Here is a 26,672-nt window from a genome sequence, read left to right on the forward strand (position 1 = left end):
GATGTCAAGTTCGTCAAAAACTATTTGTTTATTCCGTTTTCTCCCATAATCGTGTGCGGTCGTGGAAGCACGTGTGGAGAGATGTGTACTCATGCGCAAACAGCAGCAAGATGGCGCGAATGAAATATCCTGGAACTAACAAGGCCCGATGTGTGCCGGAGAAGAAGAAAAAATTCAGCATGTCGAAAGGGATGAAAACACAGCAACTAGAAAAAATGCCGAAGAGTTCAGTAATCAGACCAGTTTTCATCAGCCTTCGGAGATATCGCGAAATATTTGGAGATTCCGATGAAGAGGTGCTTCATACAGTTCACCAATGCATACTTCAGTGTTTTGTTTATGCGACTCTTCGTCTCTTTCATTAATCGAATTTGATTGCCTTCTTATCTTTTGATTTCCTTGGGTTTTAGGAAGAAGAATTCTATGGCTTTCGAGCAGAGGAGCTGGGTCTTAAGGCGTATCGCTCGTTTTCTGTCAAAGACTATCTGGATGGCAGCGAAAGAGTGAGCTATAGAAAAGATGGCGCTCGCGATCTACATTCACGATATTCGGTTGGTAATTCGGCTAAAGTATCCACAGCTGAATCCTCTCAGCGTAAAAGTAACACAAAGGAAACAGAAAGCAAGCCAGTTGGTACGTCCTCGAGTCCAAACGTTTACGCGAAGCAGTACAGAAAAAGGGATTCGTACGAAAGAAGATTCGCGCGAACTGAATTCGACAAGACTTGTCTGTCACCGAATGTGAAATCAACAACTCAAGTCAGGGCGAATTTTGTACCGCGAGTCCAGAAACCTGTGCAACGAGAGGGCAGCAATCGTCACTTTCCGGTTAACACATACGAGGTCAATTTATTTCCTTACAGTAAAAAGAAAACGGTGCCTTTGGCGAAACAATTGCTGGCAAAAGCGAAGGAGGGCCAGCGAATTCGGAAGCAAAGAAAGTTGGACGCGGTAAACAAAGATAGCCAACAAGTGCGATCGCGATTTGGACGAGTTGTAAAGAGTAAAAAGTTAGATTACGACGATGTTACATCGCCGAAATACAAAGGCAAGGGACATGACGCGAAAACTGGGCCATCAAGTCATCGAGGAGCACACAAAAGGCCTTTAGAAGATGGCGAATGTCCCCCTAAAAAAACCCTGCGAGTGGCGGAGGTAAAATTGGAAAAAATGGATTTACCAGGCGATCAAAGAGTCTACGTGAATAATCCAGGTATCTAAATTGTTTATAGAAACTGAACGATTTTTTTTGCCTATGGTTTTTTTTTTCCAATGCATTTGTGCGAGCTGTAGGCAGTTCATTGCGTATGTGTTCTTGAGATTCAGAAGCACTGTAGGCAATGGACACAAATGGATGTTGACTCCCCCCTCCCTCCCCAATCATTCCCTAAACGCGATCAAAATCTAATATTACTCTATTAACAATTTAATTGCATTCTAAACCAGACATTTTGTGATCTGAAATAAAATAATTATCTAGTATATTTTGTCTTGTTTTACCACTAAACTCTCAGAACCAAAGTCATAAGGAATAAGCTTTCACTTAGGAGAATTGAGTTTTGTAGCCACAGCTGGGCAACATGCAGAATGCAAACTGAATCTGTGACATTTGGCAGGCTTCAGGAGTTCAATTTAAATTTACTAACTGCTTTCACACAGCAGAAACAGAAAAAAAAATGCTGTCTATATCAGTTATACCTCTGTCTGTGATATAATGGCTGTATACATTAAATCAGTCAAACATGATTTGTGACAATTTTAGTGGCTTTAATTCATATATTTTACATGCAGTTTCCCAGGTAACAGTTAATTTGTGTGGTTGTATAGAACTCAGCATTTATAAGGGATTTCAAACATATTTGCCTTATTTAGCGTGATTTGACAACACTTGATGTAAAATGACATTAAATCACAAATAATGATAATAACCATAAGCAGTAAATTCAAGTTGGAAAATCGGTTTTCAATTGAATGATATTTAGTATTAAAAACTTGCAAGTCTCCAGGAAAAATGGTGAAAAAAATATCTTTGTAGTTTATTAATTAATGAACTAAGTAAACATAGTTGCAAAAAAGGGCTTCAAAGAGATTTTAATCAATTATTTCCCTGTAGGAATGTGATGGTTTAACAACTAAGCAATCTACATTTTTAACTTGTGAATTGCGACAGCAAATTACTAGTTTTATGTTACATTTAACTCACTATCTCTTTTCTGATTGGCCGAAAGTGCACAGTGAATTTTCAAAATCAGCACCTGTGACATCATCAAGCTGCAGATTATACAATAATCATGTCAAGGACACTCAAGGTCATGGGTAATCATGTCATGTATGACCGCAGTGCATGATTTCTAAGGGAAATCACATAAAGTTCACAGGCTTTGTGTTGCTTGCTGTCAGTGAAAAAGCAAAAACACGACTTCCATTTTTTTTTGTTCAAATAAAACAATTATTAGATTCAGTTTCTGTGATATCCAGAATAATCAAGGTCTCAGTAAGGGTTATCAGCTGAAGGCGAAGGCTTCAGCTGACAGAAACCTCATCCAATAATTGTTTAGAAATGTGTGATCAGATAATAATTGTATTTATATCCTCATGGAATCAGGGATGTGTGACTGTGAACTTTGGACTGATAATCAGGATAGATCAGTCTGATAAACCAAGTATCAGATTTATTTTCTTGGCTTTGCAACCTCTTTAGTTGTTTTATGTACTGTGCCAGAAAATATCCATGCCCTTCCCACGGTATGTCTTTTAGTTTGAAATCCCCCCTCCCAATCCCCTGGAAATTCCAGTCTAGCTTCATTCTGTCCTTTTAAAATTTTGGCTTTTGAACCCCCCCCCCCCCCCCCGCCCTCCCCTTGGGGTGGGTATGGATATTTTCTGGAACCGGTCAATTTCTCTCTGGCATAGCAGATGTAGTTATTTTAAAATTTAAATTTATCATTCAACAGAGTCACCCACAGGCTTTGAAATCCAGCCTCTCAGTGCCACAGAAGCAAAGGTAGGAACAGATATCCATAATAATCTCTGTGTACTATTCCTTTGTGTTGTGAATACAATCTTCATTGCGTGTTTGACCAACTGCTTAACTAGACCTTGATTATGTAAACACAACATTTCAAGCATGCCATAACTGCTGAAAAACATGGCTCCTAGGTTGACTTCAAGAGAAACTGTTGTGCTACATTGGCAGGCAAACAAACAAAATGCTTATTTAATAACTGATTGTCAATAACTGACAATCAATTGAGCATTTCATTTGCCTCTTATAATTATTATAAGATAATAAAGATAAATTAACTGTCAAAATTTCAAATTTTCTAAAATTTTCTGATTTTTTATTGCAGTTAATTTATTTAATATTATCTTCAAGTTGATAATCAATTAAGTATATGTACACCATTTAAACAAAGACTTGGACTCTAACAGATATTTTGTAAGTCAACAAAACACTCTTTACCGGTATTTGCTTATGGAAATTCAGATTTAATAGTCTGAAATACTTTTTTTTTAAAATGATACTTATGCATGACTGCACTCAAGCTTTACAGCATTTTGGTCACAATACAAACAAGCACTAACAGCTTCACTGATGTAGCTAAGAGCTGGCTGCCAGCTGATTTTATTGCCTGAAAGAGAGGTTATCACCACCTGAAATTTCACTTGAAAATAAAGACTCAGTCCAAGTAAGACCAGAAAAAGCAGCTGGCTTGTTTAAGTGTTTTCTTAAATACTTCACCCATTCTGCTTGCTTGGAGCTACAGTGCAATACAAAGTGACCTCAAAGTGACCTCACGGCTCATTTCATTTTGGGAATCTTGCATTGTAATGTGTTTCCTGTCTACTGCTCTGAGACTTGTAACAACCTGGGTACTCTCTGTTATGGCTGAGTTCCAAATTCCCCACTAAATCAACGCATTTATCTTAGCTGCAACAAAACATGTACTATATCATGTGTGATCTTTCTGGCTTGAAAAATATAACCTGAATGAAAACTCTGTACTCTCCCAAAATGAGAAGTTACGCTACATGTACTGTGCTACCAGCTTGATGCTCAATATTGTTTTAAAAGTTTGTTTTATCTAAGTAATGGATTTCTTTCTGTAGTTTACTGGTAATCATTCTATCAACTAGGATACAACTTTGTTTATTCTTTCGCAGTCTAATTTTGAATTCACGGACGTGTCACATCAAGATCCTTCCATGGATATGGCGCCTCAGTATTGCTCTCTCACCAGGAAAGTCCGTATCAAAAATGCGAACAGAATAAAAAATGTCATGAAGGCAAGGAATCGTTATCAGCAGGCAAAATTCCCTGGTCGTGGACAGAGGGCAAAAACTGTTAGAACTTCCAATTCATCACAAGCTTCATCACTCAATGAAGTTATTGGGAATGATTTAGACAATAACCATATAAAGAAATCTGCGAGAATTAAACTTAAGAAAAAACCTAAAGAATTGTCTGCAAACAAATGCAGGGAAGAAGACTTAGAGGACCAAGCTAGTGATACCTCGTCAATTTCAGAGGTTTCAACTTTAGGTAGTGATGTTTCCAATAGAAAAACTAACAGATATGTGTTTAAATCAAAACGCTTGCAAGAGTTGCAAGAGAAAATGGACAGCGAAACAATGGAGGATGTATCACTGGCAGAAGAAACTAGTTCAGGAGATTTAAGTAGAAGAAATTCTAAGGATCAGAAGCCAGAGGAAAGTGAAGCCCGTGTTAATTCGGAAAATGAAAGGAACAGCCATCCAAGATCAAGAAGACAGAGTCAAGACCAAGAGGAAAATCATACAAATGAAGATCAAGATTCTGAAGGACCGGCAGTACCAAAGAAGAAAAAACGAGTAAGTGGGAAAAAGACTTCTTTACCTAGGCTGCAATCGTTGAAAAATGATGATGAAATTCCCAGCTCAAGTGAGGATGAGGAGAGCTGTAAGCCACTTGCACAGATCAAGAAATATATCAAGAAAGAACAAGTAAAAGAGGCACAGGAACCCCAAGAGAGAGTTGTGAAAAAAGTTATCAAGGTGGTAAAGAAAATAAGAACAAAGAGTGGGGAGACAAAAACAAAGGTTGTGAAAATCATCAAAAAGATTGGTGTAAGAAAGAAAGCAAAGGATGCCTGTAAAGTGGTTCCAGGAAGGAGGCGGAGCCGCTGCGGCAGCTGTAGAGGGTGCAGAATTACAGATGATTGTGGTGTTTGTCGCTGGTGCAAGTAAGTTTGTGTATTTGTTTTGGCAGAAAGTTTTATGTTGAGGAGTTCTAGGGTTTTTGTCCAAGGCTACTTGTACAAGTAGAAATCAATTTTAATTGTGTTCTTTTTAATGTCACTAGTCAGTGTTGGGTAGACATGCTGCAATATGTGCTTGTTTATCTTAATATATGGAACCAACTTAGATTTTCTGTTCCTTGTGAATCAGTGTTCCAGAGAAGAATTTTGGTTTAAAACCCAACAAGATCACCTAACTGCATATCCCTCCAAAAATTGTTAGAAAACTTATTGACTCCAAGTGCCTTTAACAAGTGTAGTCAAACCTGTTATACATATATAACATGGTGGATATGAAGGAAAAGTGTTTGTGTTAAGCCATGGAAAACATTGCTTTGATGGAATAATGTTTGTTTTTAAACATCTGCATTTACTTTACAGGGACAAGCCAAAGTTTGGTGGACCAGGCACTAGCAAACAGTCATGTGTGTAAGTACTTGTATGCCTTAGATTGGTCAATTGATCAATACTATATGATATTATACTATATCATTCTTAATCATACTTTGATAATTGCTAAACAGTATTTATATTCTTGTAGACAGAACAAATCTCTTCCTTCAATTCCAAAATTAAAACGATTCACCAGCTTGAGATAATGATCGGAAAATCAAAAAATAAATTAAAAGCTCACAATATGAAATGGGGCAGGTACAAAATCTTGTGTTGTTGCTGCGCTCTACTAGTATCATATCTAAAAGTAGAAGAGAGTTAAGAGGAGCTGAGGTGTGTGTATGTAAATGTATGATGTGCCGTGTCTGTTTGTTTATGAATTATGTGTTCATAAGAAAATTGGTAAGTAACTTCAAATCAATAAAAGTGTATTGATGAAATACAAAAAATACTATATTATTATACTGTATTATAGCAAAATAAAAAGCGGAGGGATGGTGGCCTCATAGTTAGTGCACTCATCACCTGGAGACATTCTGATAAGCCGTAGAGAGGAAAACAACTCAAAAGTAAAGTCATTCATTTTAATTTCAGGAAACGCAAGTGCATTAACCCACAGCCTCCAAAACCACCAGGTGAAACTACTAAGAGAGCTGAGAAAGGTACTTCAGCATTTTGTCATCAGTATTTGATATTTTGTATTATTTTAACACTTTGTGAAATATCTTTTGTCATCTTTAATAATAGACCTCCATTTATATTTTTTCAATGGAAACTAGTCTAGTATCAAAAATACCTACACTAGGGCACTGAAAGTATCAAAGGGTGTTATCATGAGGTTGAAATGCACGAGGTTTTGATCTCAAAAGGAAAAAGCCAGGAGGCTTTTTTCTGAAATTCTGGACCTGTGTTTTGGAAAAATAATTACTAGTAACAAATTAGCACTTGCTGTACTCTCATTAATTCATGTAAAACTTCATTCCGGTGATCAGGTGGATTTTTTGTGTGTAAACAAAGGCTTTTAGTTGTAACCATCGCAGAATCCCAGTGACAGTGCCTCTTTAAGTTAATGTTGTTAAATGCATTTTAACAAAGTTTACAACAAAGATTAGCTGATACTTCCGGTCAGCAGTATTTTTATACTGCAGCGTCAGTGCACTTTGCCATTGTACTAGCATGTTCCAGACTGGCAATCCCTGGAACTTTTTAGTCGTAGGATTGAGCAGTTTCCTGCATCCTTCTGCCCTGCCCCCCTCCCTCCCCTTGCGTCTTCACTGTTAACTCAGTGTGACGGGTGCCTGGAAGACTGCGTGGGGGTTCAGGCTGAGTTGTGGGGATTGCCAGCCATGGGAGCATTACACTGTGTAGGGGCCAGCTGGTCACAGTGGAGGTCCCTGGATATTCCAGGCACCCATCTTACATACAGCACAATGCAGTTGTTAACTGGGTACTAACTGTGAACTGCTTGACTGAAACATGCATTTGGCTATTTACTTTTAAAAAGTTGGAGCGAATGAGAGGCAGCTGTATTCGCAGGCTAACTTTTTAGTGGCATGACTGAATGATATGTGTTATTTTTAAAAACAGTTTCTAATGTACCAGTGAAGAAGAAGAAGCTGCCAGCAAAGAATGAACTTACTCTTAAAGGGAAACATTCTAAGAAAGGTCAAAGCCAGTTGCAGCCCTCTGCCAAGAAACCTGCTGCTCCAGCGAAGCCTCCACCGACTGGCAAAAGACAAGCACTTGTGGACAGACCTCTAGTCAAAGTACCTTGGAGTGTGAGTACAGAAGTTTTTACATGTATATACAATAAATTTGAAATCTTAAAAAAAGTAGGTACCTGGAATTAAGCCTTGGTTATGGAAGCGCAGAAATGTTAAAATTATTTTCCAAACAAAATTAAATTAAAATGAAATAATAAAACATCAAATTCTTGACTCAATTCTAGGTGCTTCAAATGTGTAATCTGACAACTTTTGTCTCACTTTTTAGGTTTTATCAAAAGTCATGGGATACAAAAAAAACTTAGGTTAAGCTACTTCAGTTAAACAAGATTTTTAAACTTTTGTGGTTCAATTTAAGTTTTAATTTTTTTTCATGTAACAGGACAACAGTACAGAGGAAGAAATCTGGAAGGAAGGATTTGCAGTTTGCTTTACAGCTGGTGTGCCAAGTATAGTAAAGGAGCTCTGTTTCCTCTGCGGCAGCAGGGGTCAGGAAAAGGTTTGATAATTTTGTTGTTTCACTGATATTTAATTTGTGTAACCTACATGTTTGACAACTAAACAGTAGAAAAGTCAGAATTCAAGTACCAGTAATTCGCCACAATTGAACCAAAAATAACTAATAATTTGATTGTGTGTAAACATTTTGCACGACAAAGCATGACACATGTGACATGCAGGTTCCCTCTCGTCTGTAAGTAGAAATAGAAGAGAATCTCTGTCTCACAGCTTAAATAATCAACCTCTCTTGGCTACAGTAGCTGTGTAATAAGACCATCAAGGAGAATGTGTTCACTTAAATGGAGGCTTAAAGATTTAACACAATATAAAAACCCTCAACTACTACTTTACGTTATGCCAAATGAGTGGAAATTGTTTGATGCCGGGTCTTTTGTAAGTCTTATTATCTTTCTGGTCTTATGTATTGTCTTTTGTAAATCCTCGTTTTCTAGATGTTTTACTGCAGAGTGTGTGCTGAGCCTTTCCATGGGTTTTGCCTTGATGAGGAACCAGTGGATGAAAGTACATGGTGCTGTGACAATTGCAGTAGTTGTTCTGTTTGTGGATATCAAGACAAGGTACATTTCATGGTGAAACAGGGCTGTCACTTAGGGCCATAACCCATAACACCTGTTACAGCTGAGTATGCTTGATTTTCCCTTGATGCTATGGGTGAAAGTGCTAGCTTGTTGTTGATAGAATTAACCCACAAAGTAACAAGTTTGCTACGGTTGTGGAGAACACAGCTTGAGGTGACTCAAAACTTAACGACAGCCCTGGTTAAAAATTAGGCCTTTATGTTGTTATTGTTACTGAATTACACTTTTTGGAACAGAGCTGTTCTTTTATTCCAGCAATAAGAGAGGTTGTTTTGTGGAAAGTTGTGTACTGTAACTGGAATCAGTTTATTTTTAGGCTTGACTTACCCAGCCTTATAATCCATCAAATATTTTTGTTTGTGCACGATTGCTCAAAACACATCACGTGACTGTATATTCCCCAGCTAAAACTGGGAAATATCCAAGAATATTCCCCAATTTTCAAAACTGTGCATGTTGGGAAAAAGATTTGGAGAATAATAAACACAATAGCTTCCATTTGGGGCAAAAATATGCTTCGATATTAAATTTGTCCTTGAACATTATCTGTTCCTTGAAGCTCACAGTTTTCCTCAAAGTACGCTCTCAGAAAACTGTTCGCTTCTCGGAACAGATAATGTCTGCGGACAAATATCCTAGCATATTTTCGTGCCAAATGGAGGCTATTATTTATATATTACACAACTTTCTCAGAGTAAATTGCTTATCATAAGTCCACTGCTTAACCACAGCTTTTGAATCAAGCTTTCACATGTGGTCAGGTGGGAGTGGCATTGGGGGGGGGGGGGGGGGGGCCTCCACATTTGTGCTTCTCATGTTAAATTCTGTTTTCTTTTCAGCTTTTGATGTGTGATCGTTGCCAGCGTGGGTATCATGTGGAATGTTTGGGTCCATATTATCCCAGTGAACCAGAGGGCGAAGATGATGTGTGGGTTAGTAAATGGTGATGTTATTTGTTATAATCCATAAAATATTTTCAATTGCACACGATTGGTCTAAATGTGTCATGTGACTAAATATACCCTAGGTAAAACTGGGCATGGGAATATCCAAGTGATATTCCCCAGTTTTTAAAACTACACATGTTGTGCAAAATATATGAAGGATAATAAACACAATAGCCTCTATTTGGCACAAAAGTATGTTCAGATATTTGTCCATGGACATTATCTGTTCCTCAAAGCTTGAGGAAAACTGTTTGCTTCTCAGTAAAGACAGTGTCTATGGACAAATATCCAAGCATATTTTTGCGCCAAGTGGAGGTTATTGCTTTAAATTAATTATGGCGGATGTTGTACATTGTTCAAAACAGTATAATCATTTGATAAATCAGAATGAACAACATAGTCAAACCTTATTCGGGCTGGCAATGTAATAATTTAACAAGAAGATCAAAGAAATGGAAAAAACCCTTAGTTTATTACAATGGAGATGGTTTATTTTAATGAGACTGGAGCTTTAAAAAATTACCTGACTATGACAGAAGTTGATGTTGGCTACATTTCTTGCCAGGTGTGTGGTCGATGTGTTCAATGTAAGAATTGTGGAAGGAGAACTGCTGGAGATGTAAGTACATTTATTCAATAAATGTATTTTTGGCTAATATTCTCCTTCATCTTTGCACATGTACACATGTAACATGAGGTTAATTAACCAAAATGAAGAGTATGACACATCTTGAAAATTTTGAGCTAAATTTTCCAATTTTGTTATTGTTATCCATCTCATTGATAACAATCCTCTTTAGTGCTTTTTTTGCCTTAGTGAACTTTCATTTTGAGGTTTTGCTGTATTGGAAGGTAATGTGATACATGCTGGCCACTTAGTATACTCATCATTCTAAGTAACATTTTCTGCAGGATCCTGAAGCGCTGTGGATGCTTGAATTTACACATTGCCAAGACTGCGGGCGTCAGAGGGAACAGAACAACTTCTGCCCTCTGTGTGACAAATGCTACTCTGATGATGACTTTGATTCTCAAATGGTGTACTGTGTCCAGTGTGACCACTGGGTTCATGCCGAGTGTCAAGGCATCACTGTGGATCAGTATGAGTGCTTGCGGGATTTGCCAGAGGATGTACAGTTCATTTGTAAACAGTGCTGCGAGGATCAATTGACGTCATCTTGGTATAAAGAGCTGATGGAGGAAATGGAGGCAGGATATGAACGGGTAAAACAACTTTGATATTGTTATATCATTGTTCAGGTTTTCTAAATCACTGTTATAAAAAGACATTGACATTCACCATTCATTAGCATGTCAAGTTTTGAGGACAACAGAATTCTTACTGTGTGCTTTTTTCATAGATTGTAGATGAGATCAAATCTTGCAAGGCATACCAGCAATTTAACTCTCATTTTGAACAGGTATGATAAATAATAACAAGACTCAAGAAAATTGTCCTGTTTGTTAGCCATGGCTAACGACTTTTATTTAAAGAGGTAGTAGTTTAGCAGGTGATATCTGATGGTTAATGGCTTGAGTCCTGCTCGAAAGTGCTTTTCTCCACCCAATGTTTGTTTGCTACTGGTTACATTTCGAGGAGAATTGACAACAAAATGTTACTTGTGGTAGACTTAGCTGGCAGCCCATCCCATGCCTGCCTCAGAATTAAGCATCATCAGTTTTGATTTTCACTAGCTTGTTGAACAGAACAATGAAACCTTTAAACCCAATTGGCCTCAAGCTCTGGGCACTTAACTCTGGTTTTTGCAGCATGAAATTGCGAGAAGTACGTCTTTTGCTACTCCTCCTGGACTGTCGTAGGTCCCCCCCCCCCCCCCCAACCTTCAGCCAGGTTGCCCTAACGATTTTCCATCACTCATTGATACTCCTGTTGTGGAGAGAGGCTCTCTGAGAGTAAAGTGTCTTGCCCAAGAACACAACACGATGGCCCTGACCAGGACTTTGACCCATACCGCTTGTTATGGAGTGAAACGCATTAACCATCAGACAACCATGTCTGCCACTCACATTTAACAAGCAATGTCTATTAATCATTAACTTTTCAATAACTGAATCAGAGACAGTTGTAGGGATTTGTGACTGATGTGACCTCACCCTTAATTCTTTCAATTTTTCTTACCATTGTTGCAGCTTCAAGCTGACAATGGCTATCCTAAAGACCTGGATGCAATTATGGCAAAAGTGAATGAGCAAAAGTACATCACAGTGGTGAGTAATGAAACATGTTTTTTGCTGGCAAGTCCCACATCCTGTTGCAAGATGTGCAGTATTTTCTTTCGGTCAAGCAGAGGAAAACACAAGAGAAAGGACCCATATGGAAGAGTTACACTGTTTTACCTGTACTGTTTGTTGAATAGTTTGTTTTCTGGACTGTGAAAGGAAAATAATTAGGGTTTTTAAAAGAGATATACTTAATTTATCCACAGTTTGTGTAAACTGGGTGATATACTTGAAGGGAAAATCCCACAATTCTCTCTAAATGAATCATTTATTTTTCACGGCAGAGTAGAATATTGTGGGGATGAGTAGCTCGTTAAGTTTTCTCTGTGTTTTATTTAACAGGAAAGCTTTTGTGAAGAGGTGACAAAGGTGTTAGACAAAGTCCTTGCCCTTGTAAAGCCAGACCGTGATCTGACTGAACAGTGGAGCTCTCTGTATATTACATTTTGTAAGGTGAGTCTGCTAACTGAGTATTTTTAGAAAGTATACTGTAAGAAGTTGAAGATGAATTTATTTCTTTTTAACAATTAGATTGCAAGTTAATATTTCTATAGAACAATTAGATTATAAGCTTGAGATTTCTATCGACATTGTCAACTGTCACGCATAGAAATTCCAAGCAAATAATCTAATTGTTTTAGTGTAAATCTACTAGTCGTTCAAAAATTTATCTAAATCCTTTTCACAGACACTTCGAAAACGCCAAGAAGCGGCCATCATTTTGTTCACAAGGGCACACTGCTATGCTACTCGCTATCTATCACAGAATAGATAGTGAGTAGTGTAGCCAATCAGAGAATGCCATTTGTGATAGAATGCTAGTAGATTTATACTAGTGTGTGATGGTTCACAAGGGCACAACCTAAGTCTGATATCACATATTGAAATCAAGAGCAAATAATCTAACTGTTTTCATATAAATCTGCGAGTCATTCAAAACTTATCTTAATCCTCTTCACGGACACTTCGAAAATTCAAACCTTTTTGAAAACAACTGTGTGCACTGCTAGACTACTCACTATCTACAACAGCATAGGTAGTGACTAGCGTAGCGCAGCCCTAAAAGAGAACGGCATTTGCTATAGAATGCAGGTAGATTTATACTAAAACTCATTAGAAACACAGGCCTAAAATTAACTGTTGATGTATGGTTGTTTTCCTTGCTCCCTGGAGTGAATTTCCTTTCATTTCCTCACAGCATCTCTTGAAAGAAATCATAGAAAACATTTACTCCATGTTTCTATTGAGCTATAGAACCCTTTTAGGCTTGAAAGGCTCTACATGTTTACTTTAATCTATTGACTTCTTGCTGAGATTAACACTGTTTTCTCTTTGACAATCAGGAACTAGCGTCAATGTTTCCGTGGCATAAACTCAAGGGTAAAGGAGATTCTGAGGAGAAAGATGACAACAGTCAAGTTTCCCCTCCCAAGTAAGCAATAATTGAAAATAACCCTGATTTCAATTCACCATCTATAATGTTGGATTTGCTGGCCTTTTTTATTTACAATGGAGTTAATGTCTTAGGTAAATGTAGAAGCTGAGGGCAGGGTTCCTGCAATGTCTATGGGCAAGGCACCTTCGTGGGGGGGGGGGGGACTCCCAGATAAAAAGGACATGGGTGCTTGTTGGACCTTTTAGGGGTTAAAAACGCGGCTTTGGCACCTCTTACCTGGTGTTCAGCCTCAAAAGGCTTTATTGATCAAGATTCAACAATACACTTGAAACGGTCTTCCCAGCACAACAGAGTGAGGTGTCTTGCCCAAGAACACAACACATTGTCCCCGGCCAGGGCTCAAACCCGGACCACTCGATCCAGAGACAAGCATACCAACCATGAGGCCACCGCGCCTCCAACCATTGTCCCAAAGTTGAATCATATTTTCTTTGTTACAGTGGAATGATTGGACCCAGTATCTGCTTTGAGTTTTGGGATCATTCTTATGTTTCCATGAAGAGCAGCCAAGAAAACTCTGACACACCACTGGAGGCAAAATGCCCATTACCTTCCACAGAAACTCTTCCGTCTAGTTCTTTGCCCTCACAGCAGGAGTTGAATGGTAAGAGTTTTTTTTTTTTTTTTTACACTCGCATGGTAGAATAATTATGGAAAGAAAGACACATTAAAACAATTTTCTGTTTAACAAATAGATTCCACGTTGCTGCACGTCTGTTCAGTAATAGATCACAGATGACATCAAAATGCAGTATGACGTCAAGAAAGTGCCAAGCGAGCTGTTAGGCCTCACTTACAAGTTCTTACCACACTTGACTGCGATCTATTACCGAAGAGACGCTCAGCAACATTGATTCTATCTGTTATATATAATAAAGAAACAAAAAATTGTTAATACGTCTTCTATACGTCTGTCCTCCAATAGATCATGAGTAAGAACCAATGAAATTGCGAGAATAATTTAACATATTGTATAAATTTATATTTTCCATTGTAAACCAGCGGATTTTTAAGAAGAAATTCTTACTGTTATGAAACATGCTTGGCTTTTGGAAGCTACATGCATGGCATAAGTCTGTATTTCTAAGGTTAGGCCTTCTATCCAGACTAATCCGTCACGAAAACAGAGCTTTTCGAAAACGTTCTTCAAACCGGTAGGAATTTGGAAACGACGGCTTTGCGTTTTAGTGTGGACACAGAACATTTTGAAAACGAAGCTTTTCATCAATGAAGAGGTTATGACAATTGTGATATTTCCCTGCTTGAGTTTTACTTGAACACAAATCCAAAATGACCGGTGATTGTTGCATTTTCAAATTTCTGCGGCGTAGTGTGGACGGAAAACATTTGACGTTTCAAATTCCTCCGGCGTAGTGTGTACGCGGCTTAAGTTTGTGACACTGCTGGCCCTATCATCCAAAATCCTTGATTTCGTGTGTTGTGAATCTGTAGCTGAGGAGGAAAAGATGGAGGTGGACGATAACCAAGATCAAGAAAAGGACAAAGTAGCTGATGAGGAACTCATGGAAACGGACAACAACGCTACTGAAGAACAACAGCAGCAACAGCAGTCATCGAATGCGGTAAACAATTTCACTAAACCTAAGTAAAATAACATGAGCGATGTGAGAATTGTCTGCACTATGTTTTAGGCTCGTATTCCTCCTGACTCATCCAACAGTGATACTTTGACCAAGATTTGCCATAAAATGTTAATTTTTTTTTTTTTGCGGTGGACAGAATTATCTTGCAGTGGAAAGAAAAACACCGAATAAGTGAGAATAAATCACAAAAAATGAACATGGTTAAGATTGGGAAAGATCGAGACGGATTACGGATGGCGAATGTCAAAACTTGTGGTCAAGTTTTCCTTTAACAGATGCGCCACGATGCACTTCATTGAACAATGTGCATGTCTTCTTATTGAAACTTGTAGGAACTGGTTTATCATTTATCTTTCCTTTCGAAAAAAATTGACGACTCTTTCCTTGAGGGAATTGGGTGTATGTGCACACGGTAGAATTGGAAAGTATACTGTTAAATAACATTCAGCGTTGATTACAAATTGATAACTGGGTTTTATTTATCTTCAGCACTTTTTCTCTATAGAGCAAGGAAATTAAAGAATGCATTTTGAAAATTTGACTCTCACAGAAATATAGAAGTATAGTTTTAACGTTTTTCTATTTTTAACTTTCAGGAGGTCGAGGATACCAGGAAGTGTCTCCTTTGTGGTGTGATGAGAGACGCTGACCCTCCCGGAGCTGGTCGCCTTCTGTGTTGTGGTCTGGATGAGTGGGTGCACGTCAACTGCGGTCTGTGGTCAGCGGAAGTGTTTGAAGATGACGAGGGCCGTTTACAGAATGTTCAAGTAGCAATATCGAGAGGAAAACAGATGGTATAACCTTTAGTTGATTGTTTGTACTTTTATTTTACACCAATCCCTGTACTCTTTTCTCCCTTTTACATGTATTTTGTATACAACAACAACAACAACAGCAGCAACAAGCTTTACATCCGAGACTTTGATTGTTCCCTCGCAAGCTGTAGAGCTCATTTTTTGTTTTATGTTGGTCAGTGTTTAATTAAAAGGTTTTCATTCTCTTTTGAATGCTCTTTTGATTACCTTTCAGGTGCAAAGTCCTTCCAGATGCAAATTTCTCGTGATTAACTCCCCTTCCCCTTTGGGCAATAAATGAAAAAAACAAGTCATACCCTATTTTCGAAAGTTAATTAATTAATTTGTTGTTGTTACTACTGCAGTCGTTGTTGTTGCTGTTGATTTTTGGTGCTTCTTTAAATGCAGTTGTCGCTGCTGTTGCTGTTACTGAGTTCTGATTCTCACTAACTACCTTCCTCTGCTTCTAGAAATGTGAACATTGTGGAGAAGTTGGGGCTACTGTGGGCTGCTGTGAGCCCCGCTGTCCCATGAATTATCACTTCATGTGCGCAAGAAACGCAAACGCCGAGTTTCAAGACGACAAGAAAGTGTACTGTGCTCAGCATTCCTTCAGAACCAAGAAAGAGGTTGGTCAAATTTTGATTCCATCACTCTAGCAGTTTGAATCAGGGTTTCGCCCCCTTGTTCAGCAAATAAATACTCAGTTCCAGTTAGAGCAGTTTTCAATTGAGTGAAAAACCAAAACCATGTTAATCACTCTGGGCAATCACAAAAGATACAGACAATCCAATGAACCAATCAAAACTGAAGTAATTACATGTCGCTGGCGCGAAGCGCGGGAAAGCGACCGAGTCACGATTAGTTTTGGTTTTACTTCTGATTGGATGAAAAAGTGGCGCGAGTTTCCAAACCAATCGTGTAGCCTAGTAATTAACGTTTCGACACCTAAGTGAAAACCACTTTGACTATGTTTTTATGTGTCTTTATTTCATCAGTTGCTGATGCGCGATGACGACTTCTGTGTGGAGCGCCGTGTTTGCGTGGATATGAGTAAAATCCGAGCTACAAAGAAGCTGTCAAGAGGATTTGAACCTCATTCTATTAACCTTGTGCAAGGTATGTAACTCACGTGCATCACGATCGTGAAAGAGAGCCACTTTTTGCGATATTTGAAATCACAAAAATCAAAATATGAAAGTGTTCTAAGGTTTAAAAATACCTTAAAGGTTGAAATAAAACATAAAGGGTCAAGCATTGTTAAGATTGAGAATGATTGGGACGGATTGCAAACGGCGAACTTGGTCGTCTTTGCAAGATGCACAGTCGCGACTTAGCTCTTACGAGGTTCACACCGTCTCTCGAAATGACCTCAAAATTGAATTTTCTTGAATTCCTCCATGTAGCCCTGAGAAGTTTATGAACTGGCCCCAGAACAGAATGGTCTGGATAAAATTACTAACTCGCAAATTATAGCCTTATTTGGGAAGATTCGATGTGATAGAACAAGCACGAAAGAATCGACTACAAGCAGCCCGTCTTAGCTCGTGTCCTGTCGAGCGTGACGCGAGAGATAGCGCGAGAGGAAAGTGATGGGCACGCAAGGGCAAAATATCGCCATTTTTTCCCTGGCGGTGTTCATCGCCTCACGCCCGACGGACTAGACGTGTTGGCTGTAATCTAGAGAAACAGTTCCATCGCATGGCTAAACATAAAGAATAGAAGAGAAGAGTACAATTGGGGGAGAAATTTGAAGTGTTTTGAAATGTGATGAATCACTACCTCGAATGCTTGTTACACATTAGTCAAAACTAAAGCTAAGGGAAAAACGAAGGAAAAAAATCCCTGTTAGTTCATAAGACAGATTTCCAAAACACAGTCGTGATTTTTTTTTTAACGTTATGGATAATTCACAAATTTGACAATGTTGTTTATTTTGTAGGTTCTCTTACCGTAGAAAACATAGGTCGACTGAACGAATATTCTGACACCAAACAAACGCTTTATCCGATCGGTTACAGGTTGGTCAGAAAACTTTGCAAATGTTTTTCGTAGATATTTCCAGCAGCTTTCCTTTTTTTGCCCTCAGTCAGCTGCAAAAATGACGTAAAGAATCGTCGCGGGTTGTTGCATAATTTTGAAATCTCACAAAGATATGTTTTGAGATCCCCCGCCCCAGTCCCACTCGATGTAAGTTTCGTTTTGAGCCCCCCTTCCCGCAAAATACCCTTCCCCCTGAATATGCCATATTTAGATTAGCTTAGATTCAGCCCCTGAAAAAAATCATACATCGCCTTTTGATTATAAGGCTTCTACTGGAAAGTTTGTTTTGCTTTTTAAATCATTAGAGTATGCCCAGTGGAGGCGCGGTGGCCTCATGGTTAGTGCGCTCGACTCTGGATCCAGTGGTCTGGGTTCGAGTCCTGGCTGTGATCACAGCGTTTTGTTCTTGGGAAAGACAGTTAACTCTCTAAATGGGTACCAGTGATTTTCTTTTTGGGGGTAACCCTGCGATGGACTAGCATCCCATCCAGGCTGGAGTTGAAATAGTCCTAGTCGCTTCATGCTACAGAAACCGGGATAAGCTCCCAGCTGTATGGACCTCTTGGCTCGACGCAGACTTTACTTATAACATGCTCAGAGACTACTGATGTTCATTTAACGAGTGCACAACTCGTTATGTGTTTCATCATTTTGTTCTATATTGCTTTTAGAAGTGTTGCGAGTTTCAGTAAATATGACTTGTTGTTGTTTGTTATCCAGGACAAGTCGGTTGTATTGGAGCGTTAAGGATCCTACTAAACGATGTCGCTATTATTGTACGGTGGAAGAGAAGAAAAAATCGTTCCCAGCGAAATCGCAACAGGAAAGTAAAGAGTTAATTGATCAACAACATCTACACAAAGTTATTTCCCACGAGGAAGTGAACAAGAAGGAAAAGCCAACGAAAAACATGACTTCATCTCACGGAGATCTTAAGAACATGGCGCCTCCTCGCAATAATATATCAAATGACTACTTAAACAGCTCGTATGGAAAGAAACTTAAAAGGATTGCCCCTCATCCAGGGCCCTCGTTAATTAATCACGCGGTATTTCCAGGAGTTCTCTTTAAGGATACGAATTTGGGACCTTCTAACTCACATTTTTCTAAACTGAGAAGAATTCTTCCGGCTCCTCAGAAACCTCTGCCTCCTTCTCCTTCGCACTCTCCAAGGAAACTACTCGAGCACTTAAACCGACAAGCGACGCATTTACCAGCGATAATGAACCCTGTTTATGCCGAAAAATCGCCATCCGTTTCTAATCCTTCCCCGCAGCAAAAGACCACGCCCTCTAGAAGTAGAAAAACGCCTCCCGCAGCGAAAAGGACTATAAGTTTTGAGGATTCTATTCCTCAGACTGTAAGACAGTTGAATTGTGATCACGAGGTGGTAGCGAAAGTGGAAGACGGAGAACTGTCAAATTCACCCGTTAAGGAAAAATCTGCCAAGTCTTGGTTAGTGAGTCTTCGAGAGAGAGAAAGAAACACTTTGCAAAGCGAGGAACTTTCTGTTTCTTTTGTTATTACGAGCGAGGAAGGAATCAGGATTGAAGCCAACACGTGTGAAGGTATGGTCCGGATTCTAAGAACAGTTAAATTGTATTTCTATACTATGTCAAGACATTTTCAAGCGGATAGGTCTGGAGAGCAAAGAAAATCACCAACTAGCAGATATTGCCGTGATAAATCTCCAAATTGTGAGCCTGTATAACAGCCGCCCTCCCCGAATTTTTTCTCTAGGGAAGGGGTGGGGTGGTGGTGAGAAGGGGAGGAGGGGAGGAGGGCTGAAACACAGGCTACCAAATTTTCAGATCTAGAGTTAGTATTCTGTGTTTGGGATTATAAGGGTGTTTTATTGTGCTTAGTCTTTATTAAGCAAGACTCTATAAAATTTAATTCCTGTGCAACGAGTTCTTGTGTTAGTCAAAGCGTCTCCACGGCAATACAACCAGCCTTCTGTACTAAATTCGTTTAAGTCGGTCACGCGATACTCTTACCTTGAAGCGTTGCGTGACCACCCTGGTAGCCACTGTGCAACAGAATAGGGTGTATCACGCTGACTGGCAAATTCTCTTCAGATATCCGTCGATTTGCTCAAATCTCAATATGGAGCCGGAATTCTGCCAAGAAAAGTTGTTCTGACCGAGGTGTTTTTTTTTAAATGGCAGCCACATAATGCTAGATGAATCGTTAATTGAAATATTCCTTTGTGTTAACATTTTAAGCTGCCTGGAAAGACGTTTTTGAAATGGTGCAGGAAGCGAGGATAGACCGTCTGTTGAAGCTGGTTCCCTTTGCAGGTACTGTTTTATATTCTTGTTTTACTTCGATACATGGAACAAATATAAAAATTCCCAGCACCCAAAACTGGCAAATTTCATGGCGTGAAATTGTGCTTTTCGAGCAACTGACCTTACCAAGTATTTGTACAAGATATGGCGGAAGTGTAATAAAACCTAGTTCACACTAGCGACAAAATGACATAATAAGGATGTTATGTCGTTATGTTTGCAGTGTGGACACCCTGACATAATGACATAATAGCAACATAACAGCATGAACATAACGATATAAGGAAACCAAAAAACTGATGTGTTCCTTATATCCTTGTGTCGATATTCACAGTACTGCAGAAGGCGGTGATCTCGTTATGTCGCTAGTACGAACTAGGCCTAACTCGATCGATCGATGAATTGATTGATTGATTCATTCATTCATTCATTGATTGACTGATCGATCGATTGACTGACTGACTGACTGACTGATTGATTGATTGATTGATTGATTAATTGATTGATTGATTGATTGATTACATTTTTGTTTGATGGTCGTTCAGAAGAAGTTCTAATTATTCCTATAATTTATTCTTCCTAGGCGTGAATGGTAAATCAATGTTTGGCGTCCACCAGGTGGGTATTGTTCTCGTTTGTGTTGTGAAAATTTGGCAATTACTAAGTAGGAAACAAGGTTTAATCTCTTATTTTTTGTACAGGAATCTGTCGTTTCCATGCTGGAGCAGCTGCCAGGAGCTCATCAACTGAAGCAGTATTCGTTCAAGTACAACCCGCCATTTGACAACAGTAGTCTCGAGGAAACACAGGTAAACTACGAAAAATATCCTGATATTAGTACATTATTATCTGCGCGTAAATTAAAAAGCTCGGTTTCGAGAAATCGATACACAAAAATTGTATTATTGCTTTGTTTATGGCGGCGAAACGGACTGCAATGATTATAACGAAGAACACTTTTAAACGAGGCGATACAGAGAGCTGTAACCTATTAATAAATGGTTTGATTATTTTATACATTTTTACGTTGGCTTTTTGCATTGCTTCGTCAATCAACGTCGTTCCAAGGTTCGCTTGAAAGGGTGTGTATGCTGATTGGTTGAGGAGTTTAGAAAGCCAACAGAAAGTAAGCAGTTGTCACTCAACGGGAACTCTGTTCTGTCCAACAGTTGTTATGCGCGCTCTTACGCATATTCAGTCCCGGTTTTAACCGCGCGCCGCTGATAGGCGATGGTAGTTATGGAAGAATCTCCTCGAAATTCTCGTCCGTTAATTTTGTCCATCCTTAAGGTTACTTCAAACCTTCGCGGGTGTCCTCCAGAAAAAAACTCGTACGCGCGCTGTTTTCAAGGAAACCCCCACAAACTATATATCAACAGAAAGGTTATAAAATGTAAAATTCGATAAAATTATGTTTTGTTTTGGATTTTGTTTTCCAAAGTCGGCTGAGGCCGTCAACTCCAAAATGACCGACTGACGTTCCATCGAATTAATCGGATATCAAATGCGATCGTTCATGCAAAGTAACTGTGCAGTGTTAATCACAAAGCCTCAATCTCCAAAAATGTGTCAGCATTTTCTTTTATTTCTATTGGTTATCTTTTTATAGATCTGTCAAGTTCGACTATCGAAAAATTCGCGTAACCTGTTGCGTTAAAGGCCGCCACGAGGAAAGTATTAAAATAAAGGAATTCGCCGAGACGCTTTTGTTCCATATCTATCAGTGAATGTTCAGACCAAATTTCATGGAAAACCGTCGAATCTGCATACCCTATTAATTCATTTAAAGAGAAGGGATTCTCACGAAAAACGAGTGCGAGTTTTCGCCCGCTAAAGATTCATAAACATATCACGCCTTCACAGAGGAATGTGTTAACTTGAAAAGCCGCGAGCCAATGAAATAACAGAACCCCTAGCGTTCACAGTATGCAAACTTGAGCTTCGCGGACTTTAATTTTCTTGACCAAAAAAAAATCGACCAACGTAGCCCCCGCGAAGGTTTGAAGTAACCTTAAAGTGTTCCTTGAAATGTTACGAGTAATAATCAAGGAGTATTCACAAGACTTTTATCTTAAAATGATTGTTTTGTAGAGCGACAGCATATTCTAAAATTTCAGTCAAAACCTTTAATGGGACCTTTTCCACAGGTTTTGAAAGAGAATCCGCATGGCTGTGCAAGAGCTGAGGCGTTCAACAGGTAAGGAAAAAAAATAGGGTGTTTGACGGCAATTTAAGTCTTGTTGTCATTAAGGCAACTCTGCAAAAAGTCTGTTTCTTGTCTCGAGAGTTCAGCTTAAAAACTTCTAAACCAATCAGATTTGAGCTCAAATGAACCGTGTACGAGGTTATCGCAATTTTGCCGCCTTTTTGTCGTAATTTTTTGTGCCGCGCAGTTTGAAAGATGTTAAGGAACGGTTGTAATAATTTTCGGTAATTTTTCTTTTTCTCTGACATTCCTCTTTCAGGACTAAAAAGTACGACATGTTCGCCTTCTTGGCTTCTGTTCATCGCGTGGCTCCGCAGCTAGAGGAAAGTACAGAGGAACAAGAGAACTCAGAACAGATGCGAGAAGGACCGCTCACTGTTAAGTACGTGAAACGCTGGGGCCAAAGGGCCCAGGTTAAAAAATTAAAAATAGGAAAGAAAACCAAAGTTTTAAAATGCAAAAATGGAAACATTTAAAAACAAACAGTACAGCTTGAAAGTACTGTTTATTAGCTTTCATTTGAATAGTCACACAACAGAGTTTCATCCACGTAAGTGACACAGCAACCAGTACCACATGAAAATACTGCTCTATTTACAATTGAATGGTCACATTACACACATGAGCTTCAGCTGCACAGAGTTAAATTGTGACAGCGTTATTTAGCAGAAAGGTTTGTCTGCAAGCTTGTGTTCGCTACTCCGCCTACTGTAGGTGTCGGTTCCACTGTAATTGTGGCTCGAAAACGCCAATTCTTGTCATAATGCGCCTTGCCACGTGTTAGGAGCAAGTTGTATTACAGATCATCATATAGGTTCGTGTGTATTTAGAATAATTCTGCAATGATTTCACAGGCGCCCGACATGTCTGGACCTTCCTATGGCCATGAGGTATCGCCACCTTAAACAGTGTTCCTTCAACAAGGATGCGGTTGCTGTATACAGGTTTGTGTGTCATTTGATCTTTGTCTTATTTGATCCTCTTTCCCCTGAAGGGTGAATACAGCATTTTGCATTTCAAGACCTCTTTGAAACTTTCGAAAAGAGTCCTGTTGTAATTACCCAGGTACGCCCCGGTTTAAACGCTCTTAAAAGCCCTCTTCAAGTTTGTCTACATGAACGGGGACGAGCAAATGAACGGGCGAGCGAGCAGAAAGGAAGTGAACAATGAAAGGATTGTTGCTTCCTAAAGGCTACGACAACCCAAACCAGGAGAATTACTTGTGACCAATTAGAGTGGTTTTGATTTAATTTGAATATCGGAAAGTAGTTGGTTTTGCTTTTCTAGGCTACACGGTTGGCTGAAAAATTTCCCGCCACTTTTCTATCCAATCAGAAGTAACTAAAACCAAAATCGTGACTTATTGGCTCACTGTATTTCTCTCTGTTACACTGAACAAACGCGGTAAAGGCTGTAAACCAATCAGAAAGAAAAAAGCGTGCAGCCCGTGTCAAGCGCGGGAAAACCGACAAAAGCAAACCAGTTCGAGTTTTGGTTTAATCGTGATTGCTTGGAAAACCAACTTGCTTGCTCTGATTGTTTATAGAGCGGTTTTCAACTGAGTTTCGCAAAACCAAAACCAAACCAATTACTTACCAGTTAGACTACTCAGCCAATCTTAAAACGTGGTAAAACCAAAGTAATTTTGACACTCAACTGAAAACAGCTCTAAGAGCAAGTTCATTGCACGATTTATTGGAACCTGTGACAGAGCCGAGAAAATGTAAAACGAAAGCAAGACACAGTTACTTTCCACGGTCAATGAAAATTGCTGGTGCAAAGTTACGGCCCTTTTCATGAGCTTTTTCGCTCTTGAATCCAAAGATTTGAAAGCCTAAAACAGGGATTTAGAAAGTAAATGTCTTTTTCTTTCAACCAAGGTCTCCAATTCACGGGCGTGGCTTGTTTTGCACTCGCAATATCGCCGCGGGTGAGATGGTGATCGAGTATTCTGGAATGCTGGTCCGCTCGGTTCTCACCGACAAACGAGAGAAGTACTACGAGAGCAAGGTAAGACATCTTTAGTCTAACACTTAACTAACAACTATATACTATGTGTTGGAGCAGTTTCATTTTAATGTCCAAAGCAATGTGTAGTTAGTATTTGCTTTGAGTTTTGATTGGTTCTCCGTATTGTCATTGTAATTTGTCATTACTCTGATTTTTGTTTTTCGTCACTCAGTTGAAAACTGTTCTATACCAACTCAATAACGGTAACAAAGAGAATATTAAATGTGTTAGTAATAGTAGCGTTTATAGTGGATTTAACGGAAAAGACATGTAAATCAAATGAAAGAGTATGACGAAACTCGAGAAATGTTAAATTCTCAAATTCTCGCCACTGATTTGTCACTGGCGAGCAGATCAAATATTTGCCGAAACCGAAAGCTGAAGCAGATAATTGATCTTCGAGACTGCGAGACAAACTCGTTAACTGGAATTTGTCATCTGACTGCGTTCATTGCATGTGTTTGTTTTTCAGGGGATCGGATGTTACATGTTTCGTGTGGACGGAACGTACGTTGTCGACGCCACAATGTGCGGCAACGCGGCTCGCTTCATCAATCATTCTTGCGAGGTACTGGACTCCACTTAGTACAGTTTAATTAATGTAGAAATCTCAGCCCCAACAGAAAAGAAGTCGCATATCGTTGCGAAGGTTGAAATTTGAATCTGAGCTGAATTTTTCCTTAAACAGTGAGAATACCAACTTCCTTCTGGATTACCCCCGCAACAAAACCAGTTGACCTAAGCTTGGTATTCCATACCCTGGTTCCAGAGGTTTTCTTTTTTTTTTAAGCTTTTTTTTAAAGTGGAGAAGCCGCCACGGCATTGCGGCTTACATTTGATTGTAAAACAGAAAAGAGAAAGCTTCGTGAACCAAGGTAGATTTTCACTAGCGACACAAACATTAGGGCAAGCGCAAGGGTTCAGGTAAACACAGAGAAACGTAAGCACAATTGTGGAAATGTTTGATCTCTGTGTTTGCGCGTGGTTCTCTCTGTTTGTATGGACCCTTGTGCTTTTGCTGATTGTTGGCGAAGCAAAACCCCTCGTTGTGACTATTCTGTTGGTTTTCCAAACTTGTTTAGCCAAGAAAGCGAGAGAAACTTTTCATTGGTTGTGACTTAAGAAAACCAACACCGGTAAAGATATAATGGAGTGGAATTTGACTACGCGTTTCGCTGTATTGTATTCCATGTTATTCAAGTGTACCATGATTTAACCGTGGCTGGGCTGCTTTCTTCGTTACTCTTACGAAATTTTTGTCTTTTTTTTATTTTTGCTTTTCAGTCTAACTGCTATTCTCGTGTCATAACCGTGGATGGTCAAAAGAAAATCATCATCTTCGCCGCCAGAAGGTATAAACAATTTTTTTTCTTTTCGCGTCCTTAGTTCGCACACGATTGACTGTTAGCATGTTTGTTGGCGGGAAACCTTAGTTGATGTCGTAACACCAAATCTGGCCAATCAGAACAAACGTAGACAGATACTAGACCAATTAGCAGAGAGCGCGGGAAAATGTGCATGTCGCTTACAATTGCCTCTGGCTTTGTCTGTGGTTGGTTGAGGTAAAAGCGTGCGGTTCGTTTCGATTGGTCACTTGCTTTTTACCTTCATGGTATATTTCACTGAAGAGAAAATTTCACGATTCAGCGCATGTGCAAGCTATGGCTTGAACATAAAGAACCTATTTCGGTTTCTTACAGAAGCATATGTAGTTCAGTAACCACAGACTAGAACGTACTTGCCCGATTTTTTTCCCCGTGACTCCCCTTGCACGTGTTTATTTTATTTTTATTTTTAATTTTGTTCAGCAGTTTTTGCTGCACAGGGATTTTTTTTTTTGAAAATCGCCCCCGCCCTCGAAAAAAATAATGGTCCGTCCCTTGTGAGTGAGATTAACGAAGAATTTGATGGTTTTTGTTTCAGTATCTCTAGAGGTGAAGAGCTTACCTACGATTACAAGTTCCCAATTGAGGAAGAGAAGCTGACATGCTTGTGTGGTTCAAAGCACTGCCGCAAATACCTCAATTAATTCTCAACTCTTTCCTCAAATTTTCCAACCTAGATAGACCCTTTGTAAAATAATATATTATTTATGAGCCAAATGTACAATAATAAGGTGTAAAATATTTGTCTACGGCTTGTCCAAGAATATTCAGAGTGTAACTAGTTTATATGTGCCTTTTTCGCTTTTTGTTTGGGACACTTTCTGTATGTTACATGATATTTACAACAGATTTGTACTTCTCGAACTCTCCTAATATATGACAGATCAGAGGAAAAATTATGTAATGTTCAACTGTAATAAATTATCAGTAGGTACGAAAATAAATTTTTGGTTAGATGTCTTGATGAGGTGTGTTTGGTATTGAGTCAACTTTTGTTGTTATTGTTGTTGATGATATAGCTGCGAACAAACATTCAAAGAAAAATAATAAATATGGCAAGACAACGCCCTCGCCCAACAAGTAAAAGAAGAACCACAAGTGCACATATTAAAGTACAACTCTACCCCAGTGGGCGCGGTGGTTAGTGCACTCGACTCTGAATCGAGCGGTCTGTGTGTTCTTGGGCAAGACTTATGGGTTATT

General features: G+C 39.1%; 1 protein-coding gene across 1 annotated transcript; it reads left to right on the forward strand.

The window, feature by feature from the left end:
* The first annotated feature begins 57 nt into the window (after positions 1-57).
* Positions 58-26,433, forward strand: LOC110050330 (histone-lysine N-methyltransferase 2B-like). The gene is made up of 33 exons (XM_089293269.1): positions 58-296; positions 411-1,212; positions 2,954-3,003; positions 4,164-5,221; positions 5,657-5,704; positions 6,263-6,330; positions 7,256-7,446; positions 7,775-7,891; positions 8,346-8,471; positions 9,332-9,424; positions 10,005-10,058; positions 10,352-10,663; positions 10,801-10,860; positions 11,591-11,668; positions 12,023-12,133; positions 13,024-13,112; positions 13,577-13,740; positions 14,589-14,719; positions 15,337-15,534; positions 16,005-16,163; positions 16,533-16,653; positions 17,477-17,555; positions 18,298-19,145; positions 19,803-19,877; positions 20,452-20,486; positions 20,570-20,677; positions 22,016-22,065; positions 22,334-22,456; positions 22,929-23,018; positions 23,955-24,084; positions 24,557-24,652; positions 25,369-25,436; positions 26,008-26,433. The coding sequence occupies exons 1-33, from the start codon at positions 111-113 to the stop codon at positions 26,111-26,113; spliced, it is 6,024 nt and encodes a 2,007-aa protein (XP_089149395.1). The 5' UTR covers positions 58-110; the 3' UTR covers positions 26,114-26,433.
* The last annotated feature ends 239 nt before the right edge of the window (positions 26,434-26,672 follow it).

This window comes from Orbicella faveolata, unplaced genomic scaffold, assembly GCF_042242905.1.
Source record: "Orbicella faveolata isolate gen_17 unplaced genomic scaffold, um_ofav_v1 contig_25, whole genome shotgun sequence".
NCBI lineage: Eukaryota > Metazoa > Cnidaria > Anthozoa > Scleractinia > Merulinidae > Orbicella > Orbicella faveolata.